Source organism: Hippocampus comes, unplaced genomic scaffold, assembly GCF_001891065.2.
Source record: "Hippocampus comes isolate QL1 unplaced genomic scaffold, H_comes_QL1_v1.1 scaffold59, whole genome shotgun sequence".
NCBI lineage: Eukaryota > Metazoa > Chordata > Actinopteri > Syngnathiformes > Syngnathidae > Hippocampus > Hippocampus comes.
This window is the reverse complement of record NW_017805406.1, coordinates 382,238-404,097: the sequence shown is the minus strand read 5'-3', so window position 1 is coordinate 404,097 and position 21,860 is coordinate 382,238. Positions and strand designations below refer to the sequence as shown.

General features: G+C 45.6%; 3 protein-coding genes across 8 annotated transcripts in view; 2 read left to right on the top strand and 1 right to left on the bottom strand.

Moving 5' to 3' along the window:
* Positions 1–6,830: 6,830 nt before the first annotated feature.
* Positions 6,831–9,992, bottom strand: LOC109517859 (leucine-rich repeat neuronal protein 4). Its single transcript, XM_019873291.1, has 2 exons — positions 9,859–9,992; positions 6,831–8,827 (listed from the first exon to the last, which is right to left on the bottom strand). The coding sequence occupies exon 2, from the start codon at positions 8,808–8,810 to the stop codon at positions 8,109–8,111; it is 702 nt and encodes a 233-aa protein (XP_019728850.1). The 5' UTR covers positions 8,811–8,827; positions 9,859–9,992; the 3' UTR covers positions 6,831–8,108.
* Positions 9,993–11,602: 1,610 nt separating this feature from the next.
* On the top strand, positions 11,603–16,021 carry LOC109517997 (zinc finger protein 250). 3 transcript variants are annotated; one of them, XM_019873577.1, is made up of 3 exons: positions 11,603–11,839; positions 12,716–13,411; positions 13,575–16,021. In XM_019873577.1, the coding sequence occupies exons 1-3, from the start codon at positions 11,794–11,796 to the stop codon at positions 14,501–14,503; spliced, it is 1,671 nt and encodes a 556-aa protein (XP_019729136.1). In that variant the 5' UTR covers positions 11,603–11,793; the 3' UTR covers positions 14,504–16,021. The 3 variants fall into 3 exon arrangements, with proteins under 3 accessions (XP_019729136.1, XP_019729137.1, XP_019729138.1); XM_019873578.1 differs by lacking the exon at positions 11,603–11,839 and adding an exon at positions 12,362–12,630; XM_019873579.1 differs by lacking the exon at positions 11,603–11,839 and having other exon boundaries at positions 12,769–12,873; positions 12,953–13,411.
* A 2,310-nt stretch (positions 16,022–18,331) lies between these two features.
* Positions 18,332–21,860, top strand: part of ltbp3 (latent transforming growth factor beta binding protein 3) — a 29,803-nt gene continuing 26,274 nt past the window's right edge. For 3 of the 4 annotated variants that reach the window (XM_019873543.1, XM_019873542.1, XM_019873541.1), the window contains exon 1: positions 18,336–19,055. In XM_019873543.1, the coding sequence (XP_019729102.1) occupies positions 18,818–19,055 (238 nt within the window). In that variant the 5' untranslated portion in view covers positions 18,336–18,817. Of the gene's footprint in view, positions 19,056–21,860 lie in introns of all 4 variants that reach the window. The other variant, XM_019873544.1, reaches the window with a different exon arrangement.

The window sequence follows — 21,860 nt, the reverse complement described above, 5'->3', positions numbered from 1 at the left end:
GCGTGATTGGGGTGTAATGTCTTTAAGTGACTCCTTAATTTATTTGGCTTCATGCTGTCCGTTACCAACATTTTTAGACACAGTAAGCACGTTGATCTTTCCAAGTGCTACATACGCCTCGTCATATTTCCTCCCTTCGAATGCTCCCTGCGCAAACTCCGCCAACGAGAGCGTCACTGCCCTCTAATGTAATGGAGGTGCCACTGCACTTTATTCTAGGACAGTTAAAAAAAAAATCAAAATAAAAAAGCATGTTCCCCGAGGTCAAACGCGCCCCCCTTGACTATTTGAGAAACACTGGGTTAAACCGACATAGCGCTACGCCAACGGCAACTGATTTCCACCTTCATGTTGCCTACTCGGTTTAGATTGTATTCAGAAAGTACCTCGACGTGAAAAGGGACTTTGCAAATCAACTTTTCTACCTGATCTCGCCGCTTGTCGTACGTCTCCAGGCGCGTCGCGGAGGAGAACCTTACCAGGAAGAGCTCAGGGCTCTGTACTAGGCCCGCCTAAACAGCACTCCTTCGGTTTTACTTTCCTGCGATTGCTACACAACTGTTAACAAAGTGCTGTTTTCTAAATTTAATAAAGATGGTTTTCAAAGTAAGTCGACATTTGTGGCATCATTAACGCAAAAGGCATTGCTCGGTTCTACCTTCGGATTCTCCACCGTGATTGATTGGAAAGATTCCCGGCGACAACCTGTCAGCTGCCGATTGTTTACTGCTGCTGTAAACAATCCGCCGACCGGCGTTACCTGGAAACTGTCTCTCTCGCTCTTTCTCCGCTGGCACCTTGACAGACGGAAGCGTCGCCCAGTCTGCCCACCTGCTCCCGGTCGATTAAATCCAGAACGGCAACATATGGTGTCCGAGACGAGCGCTTCATGCTGTTACCAAGAACAAAAGGTTTGTGTCATCATCAGGTGAGTTTGGTCCACGCCGTTATATCCTCATTAAACTCTCATTACAGCACATTACGATCCTGCCTCCGAGTCGCCTTCATTTGGGGCCGATTGTGCTCAGAATAGTTTTGCACAATATTAACTGCACCGGATTCAACCGCGGGTGTCAAAATCCAGGCCCGGGGGACAGATTTGGCCCGCCGCACCACTTTGTAGCCCACTAAAACAAATACTGTACTGTGTCTACTTTGTCTCATAAGAAGTTTCTTCTTTTCTTTTGGGCAGAAAATGGGTAACGATTTTTTTTCTTGACTTGTAACGGGGACTACATTTGCTAAATCGTTTATCAGTTGCCGGGACGCTTGTGTGCGATATGATGATGGTGACGATACTTTGATTTTGTTTTCACAGTCGACGGCCCTCTGAGGAGTATCGTAACGGCGATGTGGCCCGCACTGGAAATTAGCAACCTCGATCCGCACCATCAGACAGGTAATCATGTCTCTCCTTCATGGAGGTGATTCCCAACCACTTTGCCTGAACAACAAATTATTTCTTTACTCCGAATAATGTATCTTGGTTCTTCTATCTGTGCCAGTGCTGTATAATGACTAGCAGAACAATTGAATCCTCTTCCATTAAATGGCAGAAGGTTCAAATGTTGCCATAATCACTTAACGTCTTCCTGAAACCATGTCAGCTTTGCGTTCAAACAAGCAGGATGGGATTTCGCGCTGACCAAAGTAAATTTGTGAGTAAACCGAGACGAGAAAGTAAAATAAAACACGAGAAACATCTCGGCATGGAAGCGACGATGCCGACCGACACCTTCGCACTGCTGACCCCGTGACATCACACCCGGAGGGCTGCAGAATGAAAACGTTGTGTAGCATCTCGCCTCTCGCGCTGCCGTGTCGTCTGAGCTGCGCGGCCCCCGTCTTGCCGTCGTAATCTTGGCGGGAATGCGTGGGCACTTTCACAGAAAAAAAACTCTTCATTTTCAAGCGCCAGATTTGGAACGGCGTCGTCGCAGTCTGTAGAGTTCCTCCAAATCCCGAAGTTTGTGCAAGCTAGTGTCAATATTGCATGATGGCGCCGGGCTTTTAATGAACAATGCGGACTCGAGTGAGAAATCAAAGAGAACTAGGGCCTCCCTCCCCCCCCGAAAGAAAACGTCCTCCCTCGCCACATCTCCTTTTCATCATCTTTGCTACCTGCGCTTCTTGCTGGATTTCATCACCACCGGTGGCCCCTTTTCCCAAGTGACGAGCTACGTGGGTGTCCCGACATCCTCGGCGCACATCAGGCTCGAAGTGGCTCCTCTCATGCAGCCAGCAAGTGACCCAGATTGTCCGACCTCTGCTGTGTGTGTGTGTGTTTACATCCAGGCTCCCTGATGACATTGTCAGTCAGGAGGCATATCTCAGCAGCAGCTGTGATAAGTGCGGAAGTGGGGATGGGGGGGGGGGCGGTGGCGGTGGCTTTTACTGTAACTAAAGCTCCGCGCCTCCCCCATCATGATGAAACGCTCCGCAGAGATGCAGATCCTCGCCGTCTTCCGACTTGCGCGCGCAAACGGCGTTAATGGCTATCGATCCCGGGCGGATGGCAGATGGCCAACGTCTCCCGACGTTACTCGCGTTGCGCTCTGGCGTTTGTTTCTTTTATGCGCCGAATCAAAAGCCGCCTCCCCATTCTTAAAAGCCCACAAGCTTCGGAAAGGTTTACATGTCTTGATTCATCCTCTTTCATGATATATTCATCGGTCAAGTTTTTGTGCTTCGCGCTGGCTTTCGGTCCCCTGTGAATGCGGAGCGAATAATCCGGCCCCGATTCATCACCAGCTGGATTGCAACGTGCCGTGCGTGCGTGCGGTGACGCCAGGGGAGGTAGCGGTAATTGGGATTTGTTTTTCTACCAACATCTGGCCATGTCACAGGGCCTAGATTTGATTTTCGGCACGTGGCTCGCTTCCTTGCGTCGCACTTCCAAACCGGAGCGTCTCTTCATTGACTTTGTACGGATAATCCTTTTCACGCGTCGATGCAGAAGAATGCGATCACACACCGGCGGAGCTCATGTTTATGGCGGGTTATTGCTGCGCTATTGCAGCGATGTTTGCTTTCTGACGCCATCACGATTCGTTCCGCTTCGATGGCCCTGCGGTCTTTTTCCTCAAATTTGATGCCTCCTGACATAACTGTCAGTCAAGTAAGGAGTCATTTGCAGACTTGGGAGAGTGCGCTTTCCCCCCCCTTTGAGGCGCTGAAATTGGGCTCAGTGAGAACAGCTGCTCCGCTCGGGGATCTCGCAAGGTTAAATACGGCTCTGGCTTCATGTCCCTGCAGGTTTACTGCCCGGTTAAAGACCCAAACGGCAGCACCTGCTGAAGTCCTTCGGCAAACCGCACGAGGTGTATTGCATCTCTAATCACTTTTTTATCACGCGAATGAGCGCCAATGTCATCTCATTTTCTATCGAGCCGAATCGCAGCAAATGCTTTTTTAGCAAGCGATGCTAAAAGGATGAGGCGTAAATCGGGAACAAAAAGGGCAACTCATTCACCACCCCAACAATTAATATCTTTGATCATATTAATTTTAGTCACTGCGGCGAAATTCAATTGATGTCAATCAAAGGGGTGATCATGGACAGAAAAGCAAATGAATTGGCAGTGTCATGATGTCGTCTGCTGGTGTTGCCGACAGTGCTCGCAGCCACTAGGAAGCATATTTGAGCTTCGAGAAAATGAATTGTATTTATTATTATGGTGGTGATGATGATCCTGCATTGAATAAATGATTGATATCTTACAGCACTATACTAGATGAAGAAAAGCGAAAGAGAGCAGCTTTTAGTGACCTCTGCTTTGACGCCGTGCCACAAATCAATCGCGGGCTGATGCCCCTCCACGGCCCTCATAACGTTCGCTGCGATTGTCCCACCAAATGGCGTGTCATCGTACGTATCTGTCAGTCAAATGTGGATATCATTTATTGTGTGCCTGGTGGATTCATCGCCAGCCCGTCGAGGTCACGTCCGATTGTTTGCGTCTTTTGGCGGTCTTGATGGATAACTCGGGCTTTGGCCTATATGTCCCCTTGTACGGTGGCGGGTTGCCATGGTTACCTGAATTCCTCTGTGCATTAAATAAAAAAAGGCGCACTCCTGCTGTCCTGCTTGCCTGCCAGGTCGTCGATGAGGGTGAAATGAACAATTTACATGTCGACCCCCCCCCCGCCCCCCCCAAAAAAAAAACTAAATAGTAGCGCAAAGTCATATCCATTCCCATTAGATCAACTCATTTCCATTCCCACTTCATTACCGCCGAGCTAATGCCTAAGGTGCTTGGGAGCTAGCTCAACAATAACGACCCCTAGTGATCTTAATGAGAGCGGGACGGCGCTTTGATTGCCATTGAAGCGGATATAAAAGGTGTGCGCACGCTTCAAATAGGACACGCGCCAACGGGCCCGCGCGTGCGCTCGTAACAAGCTGACACTTAACGCAAACCCCTCCGCATAAATCACTCGGCATATTGTCAGAAGTGAAGCTTTTTCATGTTCCACCGTCACGGTGTGAGCGAAAACATCCTCGGGGATCAAGTCCATTCATTTCCTCCTTCACCCCGTTTCAACTCTCTGAACCGGTAACGTGCTCTACAGATGACAGGGTGACCTCATTGCAACAAAAGACCCCGATGGATGCTGACCTACTTGGAAACGTTGTTTATGCCCGTTGAAAGCTGAGTAAAGAACTAACTACTTCTGTAGTCGTTCATATTTTCTCTGGGTAAAACGCAAATGAAATACTGCGTATGAATTGGCCGATGATTACGGACTGGTGAGTTCCACCTTACAATAAGCGTGACTCTTCGACTTGACAAATAATGAGCTATTAGCTTGCGCTTATGCTAACGATGGCGGATACGAAAGTATACTGTATGGCCGCAAGGTGCCTTTGAGACTTCTCCCATTTCACCCATTTTATTGATTGATTATTTATCAATTAACTGAAAAATTATGTGTTCGCTGACAGGGTGGACATTTTTATCTAATGTTAGCATTTTATGATACCACAGTAGACCTTTACTTGGCAACATGATCCAGGTAGCAAGTTCACCTTTTACCGTTTACAAAAATATCTCAAATTTCAGATTCCCCAGCATATTTTTTCACCCTATCATGACAGGGTGGACAGCAGTTTCAGGGACAGATGCAAAATGTTCAATAGCGTAAAAATAAGAGTACACACGCGTGATTTGTTTTATCAAACCTAAAATGTGGACAATGACATGATGTATTTTTGGTTTTATGTCATTCAGTCACTTTTGGAGTAGCGTGGGGGACATGCCCAAATCACAATGAGGGGGAAAAAAAGATGGATGATGAAATGAAGGAAACATTTTAAAAGTCGTATCATTGTAGTTTTATCCGTGCAAATGTTTGGCCGCTTATCCGAACATCTCAAAGAGTTTCGTTATTCTGCTCCATTCTCATGTTGGACTAAGTGATTCTGACAAGGACACCAAAGTCATTTTAAAAGCTCAATTTTGCAAGATGTGTACTGTGTGAATGTTAAGATCAGACGGAATGTATAACGATCAAGTACGGCGATAGCGCAGACCTCTCTTCATCTTTTATGCATCATCCTTAATGACCAAATCCAAGTCATTAGTCGTTTTAGTTTTGAATTAGAATTGGATGTGTACGTTGCGATGACTCCCGGTACCTATTTGCACTCGAGTCTTCCAATTTTTAATACCCTGGCCACATTTGGAGTGAAAATGGATGTGTTTAATAATGTGACCAGCAGAGGGCAGCAAAGATCTTCCACTCGCCGGCGCCCGAGACAAAAACATGCTCCCTCCTCACTGCACGTTCCTAACGGAGAGCATTTGGGTTCACGGAACCACGATTGCAACCATCAAAAATGGAACAACTGCGACGCATTAGTCCACACATCACAAGCACATGATTACAAAGCCACTCGCGTCACCGTGAGTCACCAAATCGCTCATAAACCCAGGAACTCGGTGACACGTACGCGCAAACACAAAGTAGCTTTTTGTGAGGCTATCTTTTAACGATTTTTGTCTACGACTGTCTACCCCGACTCACCTTTCTGATGAATGGGTGACTCACCGTGACTCCTAGTAGGTGACACTCGTCAGATGCAGACCATTGTTGCCAAATGTGTCCGCGCTCGGGGAAAGAGTCAGCGGCTGTCATCTGCTTCGTCACCCGCTTTAAAAGATGCTGAAAATGACAAGGAGTTCACAAGGAACAAAAACGCGCTGCGTCACATCTAATCGAAACAGTAAACACATTCTGTACCTTGTGACTCATTTCGACATTCAAAATCTGAATGGGCTATCTGAGAGGTACGCGGCATGGATATAAAAGTATTGGAACAGCTGGCCACAGCCAGACAAGTTCATTTCGGTGTACTCATTCACTGCCTTTGACAGTTACAGAAATCGAAGGTCTACTCTATTGTTGTGACTTGGGCTGACAGTGAATAAGTCAATTGAGTTGTCTTCTTACACCACAGTCGATAGGTTCCAATTTCGGCTGCGGCCTTTCTGTGCGGGAAAAAAAAAAAAGATTGCCTGAGCCACCTTCCCAAAATGAAACTCAGTTGTGAGATGAAAGTTCGTTGACAAGATGAAGTGGAAACTTTGAAATACTGGACATTCTTTCTTATCATGACTTCATACCAGCCAAGCGATGGAAGACTGTGAAATCTCAGTTGCAACGAAACAAGCCTGATGAAACCTATACCCACTGGAGATTTTTTTCTTTTTCTTAACTACAGCTGCAAAAACAACGGTGAACACTTGAGCCCCAACATCCGACAATATGACAGATGGCGCTGGACAGGCAATGATAAAGTCTTTTAAGTAACGGCACAGACACAGTTGGACCGGAATCGTGTTTAATAGTCAGAACTATTCATAAACATTTACAGTACGATGATCAGGATCAAACCTTGCTCTGTCTGTGTTCAATTAAAACAAAACAAAAAAATAAACGTTCACAAACGACAACAAAACCAAGCGCCTCTCACAGAGAGCTAAAGCATCAAAATCAATGCCACCGCAATTTTTGCGGCATTAAGACTTCATTCTTGATACCTCAAACATGTCAGTTATGGGTCTTAGTCTTAAATATTATCGTGACCTTTTTTTCCGTGCATTTTACCCCAAATAACAACAGCAATAATACCGTACAGATGGGTTGACAAACAACCCTGCTGTGTCTTTTTGGAATGTTTCCCGTCCGGCATTTAGATCGCTCGTGGTGTCGCCGTGTCCAAACTCTACAAACCGAAACATGCAGCACTAATTGTTTCAAGAAAAAAAAAATCCTGCTTATCTATAAACTGTGTCACCGGGGATTTATTTTCCTGTAAAACTTGGCAGAAGAATGAACCACCTATACTTCACTCCCACACATTGTGAATGGACTCTCAACTATTTGCACTGTATTTAAAAAAAAAAAAAACTCTAGGATTTAGCTTGAGTACCGGTACTCATTTGTAGATTAATTAAACAAACAAACAAACAAAAAAAAAGCAGTAATACGTTGTATGAATGTTTGTGTGAATGTATAAAGTCTAAATAATCTATAATAGTTACATACATGTTTATGCATTTTATCAATTTTGTGAGTAATGAACAATAGATTTGCACAAAAATCTAACTGGGTGAAGCAACTTTGTAAAAGATAAAAAAATTAAATAGCATGTGACAATTTTTGGTTGATTTTTGATTGATACTAAACTATTTTGGATTACTGGCAGAGCTAGGGGGGGGGGGGGCCCGCGGGGGCAATAGCCCCCCTCACCCTGAAATATGCTTGGACCACTCGGTGCCAGGCCAGATCATTGACTTTTGGGTACTTTCAGATTTTTTTCCCCCGGAAATTTTTTGTCTACTTTTCCCCACCCATTCTCCGGAAACGACCTATAAAAAAAAAAAATTATCTATGTTCTCTGAGCTCCGCCACTGTTTTATAGGGGCAATATTACAGTGTTTGATACCGGTCAAGATTCTACTTATGTGACCCCCACTCCCCCTCCCCACAAAAAAAGTGTGCTTTCGTTGCTGTATCTGCTGTACAAACAAACAAAAAAAAAGTGTCACCCGAGTGTTGCCTCAAAAGATGAGGTGTCTCATGAGAACGTGTGCGTTGTCATTTTAAGTTTGGGCAGCGCCTCCCATCGGGATGCCGTTCTGCCGCTTCCTCTGCTGCCGACGCCTCCACAGCAGGACAGCCAGCAAGACGAGCAGCAAGAGACCCAGAGCGCCTCCGATGAGCCCCGCTTTCAGAGCCACACTGCGCTCCTTGGGCCGGTACATCATACACGAGCCTTCGCTCTCCCCGGCGTCATTCAGTGCCGCCACGCAAACCTCGGAGACGCTCTCGACGAGCCCCGCGCCGCCGCTGCGTCTCTCCTTCCCGAACCTTTGCCTCTCCGACCCGCCGACCGTCACCCTGTAGCCTTTCACAAAGGAGTGAGGGGCACACCAGCGCAGGACCACGTCGGAACCGTTCCAGGTCACCGTTTTCAGGACGGGAGGCTGCGGTGCCACAAGGTGAGACGTCGATCCCGGACACAAGCAGTCATTGATGACCGAGAGCTCAAAACAAGTCGGCTGGTCTTCCTCGCAGGGGTTGTAGTCGCATCTCTTCGAGGTTCCTCCGTTTGACGATATGGTCTTAGTTGGAACCGTCGCGACTTCATCCTCATTGTCGTAATAGTCATCCGAGGGGAGCACGATGGCCTCGGGTCGTGTCCGATTGACCCCTGGCGCTCGTTTTGTTGTCGGCTGGGATGTGGAACCGCTGAAGAGAAGCAGGCAAATGACCATCAAGGGAACATGTCTGGTGGCAGCCATCACACGGCCTGGAGACGCGACAAAGAACAGACCATCAGGATCAATAAGTTCTTGTATATAGTCACATCTTGGACCCGATCGGGACATTGCCATTCCCCCCCTCATGGGTGGATTTTTTTTCAGTGTTTTGTTTGATAGGATGGGCCCCTGCTATGTGAATTTTAAGTTGATAAAAGGAGGGAAAATATTTTTTCTTTGCACCGAGCGGTCAAAACGGCTGTTGTGTATAAGTGGCGGTGAAAATATGTATTTTTTTTCTTGTGTATTTTTTATCAAAGTACAGGACTTGAATCAGCACTTCTACCATGTTTTTTTTCAATAAACGCACAGAGCCGATCTGTACTTCAGTACAGAGTGTCAGTACACTTGCCAACTCTGTCTAACAGTAATGGATGATAATTCCACCCGCCTTGCTTGTCAACTTACATCAGGGAAAAGAAGGATGTGGGAAAGCATCAAAAACAAGTGGGAAAAAAACAAATTAGGATGTGACAAGAACGGTCGATTATGTTCCACTCCAGAAGGAGCCCATCCTAGATGACTTTACGATGCGAGGCGGAGTACACTCTTGACTTGTTGCTCGCCAATTACAGGCTACATCAAGACTTCCATTTACACTTCCAGACAGTTCAGGGATGACGGTTTATCCTAAGAGGCATCTTGAAGGTAGCTGGACCAAAACCCAAGCGAGGACGGCGAAAACATCTAATCGTGTATTTGTATCTGCAAGGATTAGTCCTCACATGTTTAGGTGTCGCAGGCGACTCGCACGAATTTAACATTCCAGACCGTGTTGCACAAGAGAGCTTCGGTGAATGCCTACACACACACACACACACGCACACACACCCATGCGGGACACAGTGCAGCCCAGTCAGCTGGATCCACTTACAGGAAAGCTCTCCGTGCGGAATTTTCACAATGAATCAAAACAAATACTGGTGTTTGATTGCGCAGGAAATGTATTGAAATTATCTGCCCGATGTGTACTTTTCGACAAAGAATGAAAATTTGTAAAATGTTGCGAGGTGGGGGGATTATAACTTACTTGTTGCTTGCTGTGGTTGAAGTGCTTTCGGAAGCTCCTCGCGCCGCTGTTGTGTCCTCCACTTGCTTCCTCACTTGCCTGCTTCTCCTTTATGTATTATTTCTCCTGCTCCTCTCCCGAATGACTGCAACCTCCCCCCCCCCCCCCCCCCCCGCCCCTCCACTCTTTGGACCCTTCATGCACCCGCTCCACCTCCCTCTGAAATGAGTCTGCATGCTTTTAGAAATGTTTACTATCACTCGCAGTGGATGCAAAAAGTCAACACACCCTTGTTGTCGGGGAAATCAGCTTCGTAAAAATGTCTTATAGTCCACTGAACCCAAGGTTGAACTTTTAGGCCGTATTTCCAAAAAAGTATGCCAGCCATTCACGCGTTATCCCCAAAAGGAATTTGAGAGCAGTTTGAAAGAGCAGGCCCTGTTGGCCCAAAACCTTTAAGCTCATGCGAGAAAGAAAACATCAGAAAAAGCCTACTAGAACAGCTGAATTTTTTTTTTTGGGTGGGGCGGGGGGTAAGCAGAGACACTTTAAATAGCAGCACCTATGTTCTGACTCTGATTCAACGTGAGTTGAAATGCGATTGGTTGATTCTGAACACAACCACATCCCTAGTTAGGAGAGGGTGTGCACACTTCTGCAACCGCATTATTTGGACTTCCCCCTCTTATGATGAGCTATAACCTTTACAATGTAATTGTTCTGAAATGATTCCTCATGTTCTCATTGTTTATATCACCCAAAAAAAATTGCATTTGGACAGGGGTGTGTAGACTTTTCTGCTCGGGCCAGCAAAAACAATTCAGCACTGTTCCTTTCCTTTGCACTGTTCACGTTTAAAAAAACAAAACAGAAAATGTCTCGCTTGTTAATGAGCTCACGTCGCTCTGAAAGGGAGGCTGGAAATGACAAAAACGCCTGCGATGATTTATCCACCAACGATTACTAAGTGCCTCCAGACTGCCGCTCACGCCTCGTTAGACTTCTCAGCTAAATAAAATGCATGACTTTGCATGAAAGGTCCCGAACAACGTGCAAACATAAACGGAATGTGGCTGAGGGACATCTGCTCACTAAAGACAGGAAATAAACCAGATCAGACTTGGATGATGCACAGCTACGCACATCACATGTGCCTCTTTTCTTATTCACACTGGCCGGCTGGAAAGGGAGTCAAAGAAGGGAAGTTGGGAAATTCGGGGACGTCAACGCCACTCACTCGAAGCGCAAACTTGGTATTTCTAAACAAATCGATAGAACACACACCTCAAGAATTCCATCTATGTAACATCGAAACTCAAAATGATTCATTGGACTGTCCTCATTTTCCCCTCCGTGGGACCAGTAAAACACATCTGTCAAGTACCACAGAATTTTCTGGCAATGATCTGATCTGGGCTCGTATGCACACCCCTCCAAAAGTATTGGAGCACCCCTTTGTTTCTGCTGTTCACATTTGAGTTGGATATCAACGCGATAGCTTGCCGGGGGATGTATGTCTGGATCGGACAAAAAAAAACAAACTGCGATGAAATTCGAGCAGATGGTACTTGTTAGTGGGGTCTTGGAGCCAAATGCGTGCAATAACCAAGTCACTTTTTGCCCAACCTCTGTGGATGGGTGGGATGGTCCTGCATTTTCCCTTAAAACAGAATCAACAAGTGACGACTGTCGTATTTTCATAGACCGTAAGAAAAGAACAGTGTAAATTCGCTTGGTGAGCCTGTCAACATTGTGGTCTAAAGTTTCTGGGTTCAAATCCTAGCACGGGCCTATTTGTGTGTTGTTTCCATATTCTTCCCAAGCTTGCATGCGTGTTATCCAGGTGCAGTTTCTTCCCACATTCTAAAAACACGTACATTAGGTTCACTGAGGACACAAAATCCCATTGGTCGGAATGTGTGAATGGTTGTTTGTCGATCTGTGCCCTCCATTTGAATGCCAACTCGTCCGGGATACACTCTGACTGAAATCAGCTGCCAAGGTAGGCTCCAGAAACCCTGTGACCCTAAACAGGACAACAGTTTATGAAGTGGAATTCGGTTTTATTGTTTCAAAACATTAATGGACAATTTGTAGTTACCTTTCATGTCTAATACATTTTCATTGAACTATAATTTTCATTTCATTTATAGTTAAGCGCAGAGTGGGTGTTCAAACTGTGCATAATGTTACAGAAATGTGATTCTACTGTACTTTTATTGTTGTACTCATAAATGAACGTTCCGAATATGTTCGGACTCCGGAGCGGTCTACAGCGTCCTCTGTCGTATTTACGTAGGAACAACACCTTTTGTTGACGCTGTATTTCTGTCAATTCAGCAACATGCTGAGGTCAATATTATTTGGTCTTCGTGTTGCTCTGTGCATTGGTTATGACACTATTGATTATGTATGTAACTGAAATTTTGTTCATGTCATTTTGGCACCTTTGGTTGCCCATAAAATATTTTGCTGCAGCGTTTGACATGTTGCGCGCTTTAGTCCAATCAGAGCGCATTACACGTTGTGACGCCATCTCATTGCGACGGACAAAATGCACTTCCGTAATTAGAGGTTGCGAAAGAAGGGATCGGCACAGGGAGAAATGTGTTTATCTTAGTCAATAACGCAGTTGAACTTTATTCCTACATATAAACGTCCGTAACCGTGTTCTCAAGAATACATATTTGCACCATAGTTATAGTTTTCAGGCTAATGCTAGCACGCGGATTTGGGCCCCGTTTAATCTCCGAGTGGTCTGCATTGTTTTGGTCAGTGACGTCAAACTAAGAGGTGACACCTGACTCTTACTATCCTTCGAGCATATCTGTTAGTTGTCCGTTTTGCTTATTAACACGACGTTGGCTGTGTATTTTAGGCTACGCTAACCCAAGTAAAGCTATGGCTTCCAGGCGGGCAGGTTATACGAGCAGCGAGGATTCTCCTTCGTCAAATAGTGGCAACCGCAAAGCGAGTATCAACAACATTCCTGACAGGCCTGTGGTGGAATCCTGCTACGATCGCAAACCAGACAAGGTTGTATACGGCAGCGTGAGTGTAACATCGCTGAAATCCCGCCTTGCACCGACCATTCAATCTGCCATGTCGGCTGCAGTTGATACTCTCCTGGGCGAAGTGGCGCTTGTGCTCAACGAGACTCATCAAGAGTTGCTGCACAAGGAACAAGAAAACGAGAGGCTCAAAGTGCGCCTGGAGGTATCGGAGAGGGAGCTGAAGACGATGCAGGATTGTCTGTGCAGTGCTCAGAAGCTCATAGACCAGCTTCAGATCTCATACAGCGGCCCTCATAACATCGGTCAGTCGGTTTTCGCTTCATCTCTGTCCTCCATGCCGGCAGACGTGAACCGGGACCATCAAAACTCTCGAAACGGTGGAGCCGGCGTCGACTTGGGTCTCGGTGGTTCCGTGGATAACTCGCTTCATGGGTTTGAGCCAAGAGATGACTACAAGATGTGCCAGCTGTCTATTCAACCTGATGGGTCTGTGACCAACCACGCTCTGGACTCCTTTGCGGCAGACACATCTCACATGTGCGCTGACGCCAACAGACCAGGTACAGCTTTTCTAGCATTCCTACATGAGTTGCCGATGACTGCGATTGATGGGATAATTGGTAGAATACCTGCTTCAAAATATATTTGACAGAGGCAGCCCTCGTCACGCGTCCCCATACATTACATTTCAGACTAAAATATTTCGTGGTCTTTGTGGTTCAGAGGCGAGGCCGTCTCAGGGACCAGGCGAAGCGGGCAGCTTTGAGATCAAAGTGGAGCAGGGACAAGCGCCGAGCTCCAGTCAAAGCAACAGGAAGGACACAGTTGGTGTTGGCGAGCAGTCGTCGCACACCATGGGCTATGTTCAAGTTGGGGATGGGGGAGATTCCCAGCGTACCTTCACCCAAACTCTGCGCCACCAAAGGCCTGTTCGAGAATGCAGCAGCGCCCCGCAGCAGCGAATGACGGACGGGCAAAAGCCACTGGCGAGGACTTCGGGACCCGAACGAGGTCACGGTGTTTCACCGGGTAGAGCGCACGAGTCAGCGGGACCTTCGGGCTCCGACGCGGCCGTCGAGCCTTCCGGAGATCGCCCTCACCACTGCTTGGAGTGTGGAAAGACATTCCGTTTGATTTCCAGCTTGAAGAAGCACATCCGCATCCACACGGGAGAGAAGCCGTACCCTTGCAGCGTCTGCGGCCGCTGTTTCCGCGAGTCGGGCGCCCTCAAGACTCACCTGCGGATCCACACCGGGGAGAAGCCGTACTCGTGCTCCGAATGCGGCAACTGCTTCCGGCACTTAGACGGCCTGCGCAAACACCGGCGCACGCACACCGGAGAGAAGCCGTACGTGTGCGCAATCTGCGGCAAGCGCCTGAGCCGCCTGCAGCACCTCAAGCACCACCAGCTCATCCACACGGGGGAGAGGCCGTGCTGCTGCCCCTTCTGCAACCGAAGCTTCAAGGAGCCCGCCGCGCTGCGCAAGCACATCCGGACGCACCGCGAGGAGGGCGGCCACGTGGCCATCGCTTCCACCGCCGACGCCATCGATGACATGAACAACCTTCACCCGGCGGCGCCGTCCCCCCAGATGAGGTTTGAGGAGTGGGGGGCGGAAGAGGAGGAGAATGCGGTTGTCGACTGTGTGTAGAGACCTAATTACTCCGAAAACATGGGTCTAAATTGAACAATGGACAAAGAATCTGGAAGCTCTGAAGATTCCGTTTGGCACCACGGGTGTTTTGAAAGACAAAAAATAAATAAATCTTAGCTCATCTCAATTGCAACAGAATAAAATGTATTTACATGCCGAGTCAACCAACATGGCGAAACCTTTTCCTTCCATGACACTTTTGATGTGATGATTTGACTTTGAACAATAGTGAAGTGAGGAAAAGGGGAATTATTGGCAGCTGATTGTGGAGCTACAGTCAATAATAAAAATCAATCCGTTCGTTTTTCTATTGCACTTGTCCTCATTAGGGCCACGGATGAGCTCGAGCCTCCATCGTGAAAAGACAGAAAATGCAAACATTTTCAAACTTGAGTGTGTGTGAACCTGTTTTTTTTTTTTTTTTCCCCTGGCACTTTCCAATTTTATATTCCTCTGTGTTGTTAATAGTTAGCATGAAGTTCATCCAGCACCACTCGGAGCACACAGTATTGACTTGATCTGCTATGTGACAAAACCTCAAGCGGATATTGACCAACGTTTAAAAAAATAATAAATAAATTTGAAAGTGCCTTGCTTGATTTAAAAATGATCCGTCAGTGCTGCCACTGAATGTAATTCTCACGTGGCAGGACTCTGGTCATCAGCTGCACGTGTTTATGAAATTCTGGAATTAGATTTGACTGGCAACCATTTTAAGAAGAGTCATTCTTATATTCTTGTGACTCCAACAACTCTGGTCACGAATATGAAGTGATTTTAAAAATGTTAAGACTGTAAAGCTAACAGGGTACTTGAGGCATTATTTGTTGATCATTACTTATCTTACTGACACCAGCCACAATATTAGGCACACAAAATACAAACATATGCCTTAATCTAGACAATAATCCGCTGTGAGCAAATATGAAAAAGGAAAAATGACACATTGGCCAGCCTATCTGATGCACTTTTTGTAAATATGGCTGGAAATGTAACTGTTGTATCTATTGATCGTTCTTGTTGATGTGCAGTAAAGCGTTTTTTTGTTCATATTTAAAACGGATGTTTCTCCCAGTCGTCTCCCATATAATCTCTTCAACCTTCAAACAAACAGCCCCAAAAAATATCGCAATACTGTACATCTCCTTGCCCTTTTGCTGTACTATATAACAAGCTAAACTATAAAGCATTGTATTAATCTTATCTTCATGAAAGACGCTCCAAATGTGAAATGTTTGTCGTTGTATACGCACAGTGTGGTTTGCCAAGGTAGCTTTGCCTCGATAATGCTGTAGGTTTGTTTTTTTTTTCCCCCTCGAACGACATTAACGGAGGCCTTTGCATGTAACCTGAAGATGAAAACAGGAAGTCCCTGTTCAACGTGCAATGAATTTTCTATGCTTCTGTGTTCAAACTGTCATGTACCCTCGCACCATAAATGTCACACTGTACTAAAGGGCCTTGTTTATATTTCAACTTTATTGGACAAACAATGGAATCGGTCAATCTTTTTCATGGTTTTCATCTTGTTCTTTGTCAAGGTTTGTCGGTGGCGAGAAAACGTGCCTTTAATTTCCTTGACAAGTTGCTGCAGAGCGAGCCCGCAGTCTCATACAGCAGGGGAAGCAAACTGAGACCTGAGAGGTACACACACTAAGCAGGTTGTTTTAAAACAATTAGATACTTTTATTTACACGTGTTCATTTTGCAGTTGAAACGTATCATCGCGAATTTCACCCGAGAACGTTTCACTTTTTGTGAAAAGCGTAACTTTAAACGGATCAAGCTTTTGTTTTTCTTTCACACTGCCCTCTGCTGGTTGGGATGTTGTACTGTCCCACTTGCCCTGATTGCGAAATCAACAGTGACCTGAGCTGAGAGCCCCCCCTCCTCACCCCCGGCAATACTGTGGACCAGCTTCAAGTTTTAACCTGTTGCTTCTACCTCCATTGAAACCTAAGTTTGTTTTTCTGCCCCTTTTCCGAACCAGCCAGCCAATAAACAAAACATTACGGTCCAGCTTTGTTCGGCGAGATGATATCAAAGCGGTCCTCGTTGAACTATTCGCATGATCTCATTGCATCACGACTGTGCTGCCGCCAGACAGAGGGTGGCGGTCTCTGGCCACACCCGCGCACACAACCCAAATAACACATAAGTAATGACAGCTGTGGTCGCAAACGCACGCAAACTGTTGATGTGTTGCTTTGGTGTGATTGAAGGCTTAACACGAAAAACGTGCCACCGTTTATGCATTGTAAATTCAATTTTTAATGGGAGTCCTTGCACGTTGAAGGTTTTCATACGAGGTTTGCGTCGCTCAGCACAGCCTCGATGGCTGAATGGAATGCAGCAATCTACTTACCGGAGCGAATCAGCAAGTACTGTAATGTCAGTTGGTTCATTCGTGATGTATTTCCACAAAATACTAAAAACTGCAATTTCTAGCAAATTCGCATAATGCCAGCGAGAAGCATGCCTCTTCAAAAAAAAAAAAACTAACAACATTTTAAATGGGGTTTACATCGCCACAATTTGAAAAGGACTTGCCTCATAGCGTAATGACCCAAACTGTTTTTTTTAACATACTGTCACAATATCAATAAGTAATACCAATGTGCTTGCTCATTTCTCATTTGTGTTTTGGATTCTGTGTCAGCCCTCCCGGTCATAATCTGAAAAAATTGAATCAAGGTCACTGGACTATTCTCATGTTATGCTAACAATACGGGAAAAAAAATGCAAACTTCATTTAACAAACGGTGACCAAAGCTATTTCAGCCTAATAGTCTCCTTGCTTTTTTTTAATTTTTTTTTCCTTTGCTACACAATATTTTGATTTTTAGTATGCATTGTGTGTACGTTGTAGGTAGGCTATTTATTTTTTGTGTGGGCAGTTAATGACGACAAAGAGAGATGTCAGAGTAGCCTGTGAACTCCATGGAATCATTTCCTCAGTGACTGCAAAGTAAACACTTTTTTTTTGGGGGGGGGGGGGGGAGAAGAGGAAGTGACTCACTTTCTCTCTTTTTCTTTCTCTCTCTCACTCGCCTCCTCTCTCTCTCTCTTGCTCATTGTGTCTCTCTCACTTTCCCTTGTTGACCACATGAACCCAAATAGCGCCTTCCTCCCTTTGGGACCGCGGTGCACGTCCATACCAGACACACTTGACTTTTCCCAGGCATGAAAGTCGTGATTGTAGTCATTTAAAGTGGGGCGCGGGGGGGCTGGCGACTGACGGTGTACGTCATTGGGGTAACCGACTCGAATGAGTCTATTCTTTTTACGGTGAATGGCTGATGATTATATTGTTTGCTGGTACGCTTGTTATAGGTTCTAAACTTGGATTTCCATTTTCGGTTTCGAGCGTCTTACCCCATTTGGCGAACCCGCCTACTTACGAGATGGTGGGACAACATGTCTTGTTTATACTTGGATTGCTTATAACTTGGCACTGAGTTTTAAATATGAAGATGACACGAATACAAAATATATGCCTGAGACTTTAGTCGTTTACACATTTTGTTCAGGATGATGTATTAATTCCAAGAAATAGCTTATACAAGAGTGTAAAAGTATAAGTCTACACTGGTACTTTAGCAAATAAATAGATATCCAGCATTAGATTTTGCAATCTGTATTAGTACAGTATACATTTGGTATTCAGTAAGCAAATACATATCCAGAATTACATTTGATCACTGCTGTAATGAATTGCGCGGTCAGTCTTGTAAGAGATCGTATGACCGTCGAAGCAAGGATTGATATTGTTAGACGTGCGACGTAGAAGAAGCAGTATTGTGATTATTTGCTATTTCCAGCATCTGGAATGGAAGTTTGACTCTCGGCCTGTGGTGCGTTCAAGGCTTGCACGCGAGGTGGGAAAGAAACGCAGTCGCTGACTATCCAACTCGAAAAGCACTTTTCGGCTTCACCCCTACACCGCCTGCCTGGCCTGCTGCCAGTCTTTCTGCACGGAGGGCTGGCTCACTTCTCTTCCTCCTCCTCTCCTCCCTTTTCTTCCCTCCTTCTCCCCGAGCCGCACGCACACGCACTCCCGGGAAGCAACAGGCGAAGAAGGAAGAGCTGGGAGAACTTTTTCAAGGGGGAACTTTCAGCCATGCCACAGTGTTCGCTTTTGCGGGTGGATCACCAACGCACGCCGGAGGACTGATTTTGTTCCTTCTGGAGGAGAGGGGGAAAGCCCACAAGGAGCTTCATTGTTGTCAATCGGGCGAGTAAAACGGATCGCCGCCGGGCTGGTGGTTTCATGTGTCCGGCTGCGTGAGGGGGGCACCGGAGGATGCCACGATGCCCTCGCTGATCTGCCGCGTGCTTCTCCTGTGGCTCAGCGTCCACAGGCTGGCGCGGTGCACGGAGCGCTTGTCCACGCGTGAGCGTTTCAAAGTGGTCATCGCGCCGTTCATCTGCAAGCGGATTTGCCTGAAGGGTCAGTGCCAGGACCGCTGCGAGCAGGGCAACAACACCACGCTCATAGCGGAGAACGGCCATGGAGGGGACACGCTCATCGGACAGGGCTTCAGGGTCGGTGAGTGGACAATCAGTTTGGATTTGGGGCCGTGGCGGGGGGTGATATAATTAGGCTGCTGGGGATAAACGCCGAGGGGCGCTCTGGTGACTTCAATTTGGATGTGAATCCGTCCAGGGCTCGTCGTGTTGTGAAAAAGTTCGAAACCCTCATCATGATCATCACAGGTGGGGAGAATAGACGCAAATTGTCAAAGTCACGAGTGGCCCCCCCAAATAATTTGCTTGAATAGGGAGATTTAGTGAAAAAAACGTAAGCACGTCAAGCAGACAAAAACATTAACGTGAAGGCAAATTCGTATGTTGCCCAACAATGTCATTTAAATTGAAGCAATGACAAGTAGTTCAATAACGCCAATTAAGGCAAATTCTGCCATGCGGAAACGTCTTGAGTGAAGATTTTTTTTTTTGTTTGCACTTGTGAAACTGCTTAATAGACTCACCAGGCTGATATTATTTAGAAAGGAGACTTTCCAGACATCTCATCAACTGCGTCGGCTTGGCAGATATTTCGCAATTAATGCACAATCTGTGATTGGTCGTAATGTCATAATTTGTCGATCAATCAATGACGTCATCGATCAATCAGCAAAATAAGACATTACAGGAAACACAATCTAATTGACTCCAGTGATGGTCTGAGCTACCATTGCTAACACTACAAATGTTATTTAAATAGACATGGTAGTTTGGTCCATCTTCTGATTGGATCGGTGATTGGTTATTTTTTTAACGAAAACTAAAATGTCACCACTCAACTTTAAACAACGTTATTAGTGGAGTGACAAAAGCTACATTGGCGCCTTTCATAGACAAATGGCCTTTGTTTGAGAGATTTAATGAAACCAGGACAAAATGGCTTTCCAGAGCTGAAAGGCGATTGACAGAATAATTACACAACCCAATTCACTGCCTGAAATGCAGACATGCAACACAAGAGCTGTATCAAAAACCTCTTTCGTGTGGTTGGAGGCAGGAGTGGTGTAGCAAAGCACTCCAACGTACTGGCAACGATTTCTGATAGTTTTAGAAAAATGTAATGACATTTTTGCAATTCAACTCGGTGTTTTAAACTTTGCTGTTGTGAGAATTAGCTTTCCTGTATTTGGAAATCCCCCCCCCCCCAAAAAAAAGAGAGAGTATACAGAACGATTTTCCCTTTTATCGAACCTCAACTTAAAGATATGAGTAGAAACAGATTGCTTGCTTTGCTGGGCTAACTAACATAGTTGCCATAAATGTCAGTCATTCAGTAATTTATAGTTTCAACGTTTTCCAACTAAAATTTCTGTTTTGGGCCCAAAAAATACAAGTTATGTTTTTTTTTTTTTTTAGAATGTGGTTTAGGGGAGGAGACTTGCAATTGTTGCTGGAGAAGATCTTTATGTGTGCTGTGTTAGTAATTTCGACCGCACACTATAAGAACAGTCCGAAAGGCACGCGCTGATTTTGTTTTTTTTTTTCCCGCCTCATGATATATGGGCTCTCTCAAATTCAAAAAGTCAGCTCAGATGTGATAACCAGGATGTGGTTTTTTTTTTTAGATCTGGTTGATAAAAACTATTAGGTGGTGAAATGAGATGGAGTTCCTTTCGCTGCGTCACATTTCCCTGGAAAAAGTTCCCATATCACACTTTAATTACTGAGCCAAGGCTCATTACATGGCACATAAATGCACTCTCAGATTACCCCCCCCCCCCAAGAGAGTGGCGCAGCGTCTGGTTGGCGTGAGTGAGTCTTTCTCCGCTCCATCACACCAAATGTGGCCAGACGTGGAGCCTTACTGTCTACTTGACTTGTCCAGCCCACAACTGACTTCAGTCCTTACTTACTGTGCATATAGAACATGACCCCCCCCGCCCTCCGTCCCCCAGGCTCCTCCTCCCCTTCACGCCCCCTCAAAAAAAATGAAGTGATTCTGATTGGTTATCTCAGAATGTCCAATAGACCAGATAAAGATACATGCTAAACTCGTCAAAAAAAAAAAAAAAAAAAGATAGTGGCTGGTGAAGCTGAGCCATAAATGAAAATGATGGTCCAAGATAGCAGATGTAAAACATCACTCACGACGTTCTCTTATTCCGTCACGGTGATAAAATCGAGTCTAATATCGTAGTAAAATAAATACAAGTCTTGACATATTGAGTGACAAATGAAATTACGCTGAGAATTTGTATCTATGTGCTGATCAAAAAAAAAAAAATCCCTTCTCTCCATCTGTTGAAGTCATTAGTGAGTGAACTTTTTGTGTTTCCATGACTGTATACGTTTTGCTGGAAATGAAACCACTTTGACTCCCTTTCAAAGAAGCAGTGTATATTCAGGGTCATGTTACAGACACACGAACCATCATTTTTTTTCCCCCCCCTTGAAGTCTCATTTCATTCGATGTCAAAAGTTCAAAATGGTGATTTGTTTTTGTTTTCTCCTCTTGAGCCTTCGGTGTGGCCAAAATGTTTGACCAAATATATGACATGATTTCTGTTTTAAAGATGTGTGCACACTTATGCAACCACATTATTTCCGGGTTTTTTTTTTTCCCTCTTCGTACTTTGTACAGGTTGTACTTTACGATTGAGTTGTACTGTAGCTCACGTGGAAAAAGTTTTGAATTGCCCAGCTTCCATTTTTTTGTATCACATACACCTGCTGACATTTGAACAGGGGTGTGTAGACTTTTGTTGTCCGCTGTAGCGGACTTGGCAGTGCACATTCCAGTCGTCTTCGACAATATTTTACTGCGCCGTGACTCCGTCACCGCATTCTTGTCTCTTCACTTGCCGTTCACTTGTTGGGTTTTTTTTTT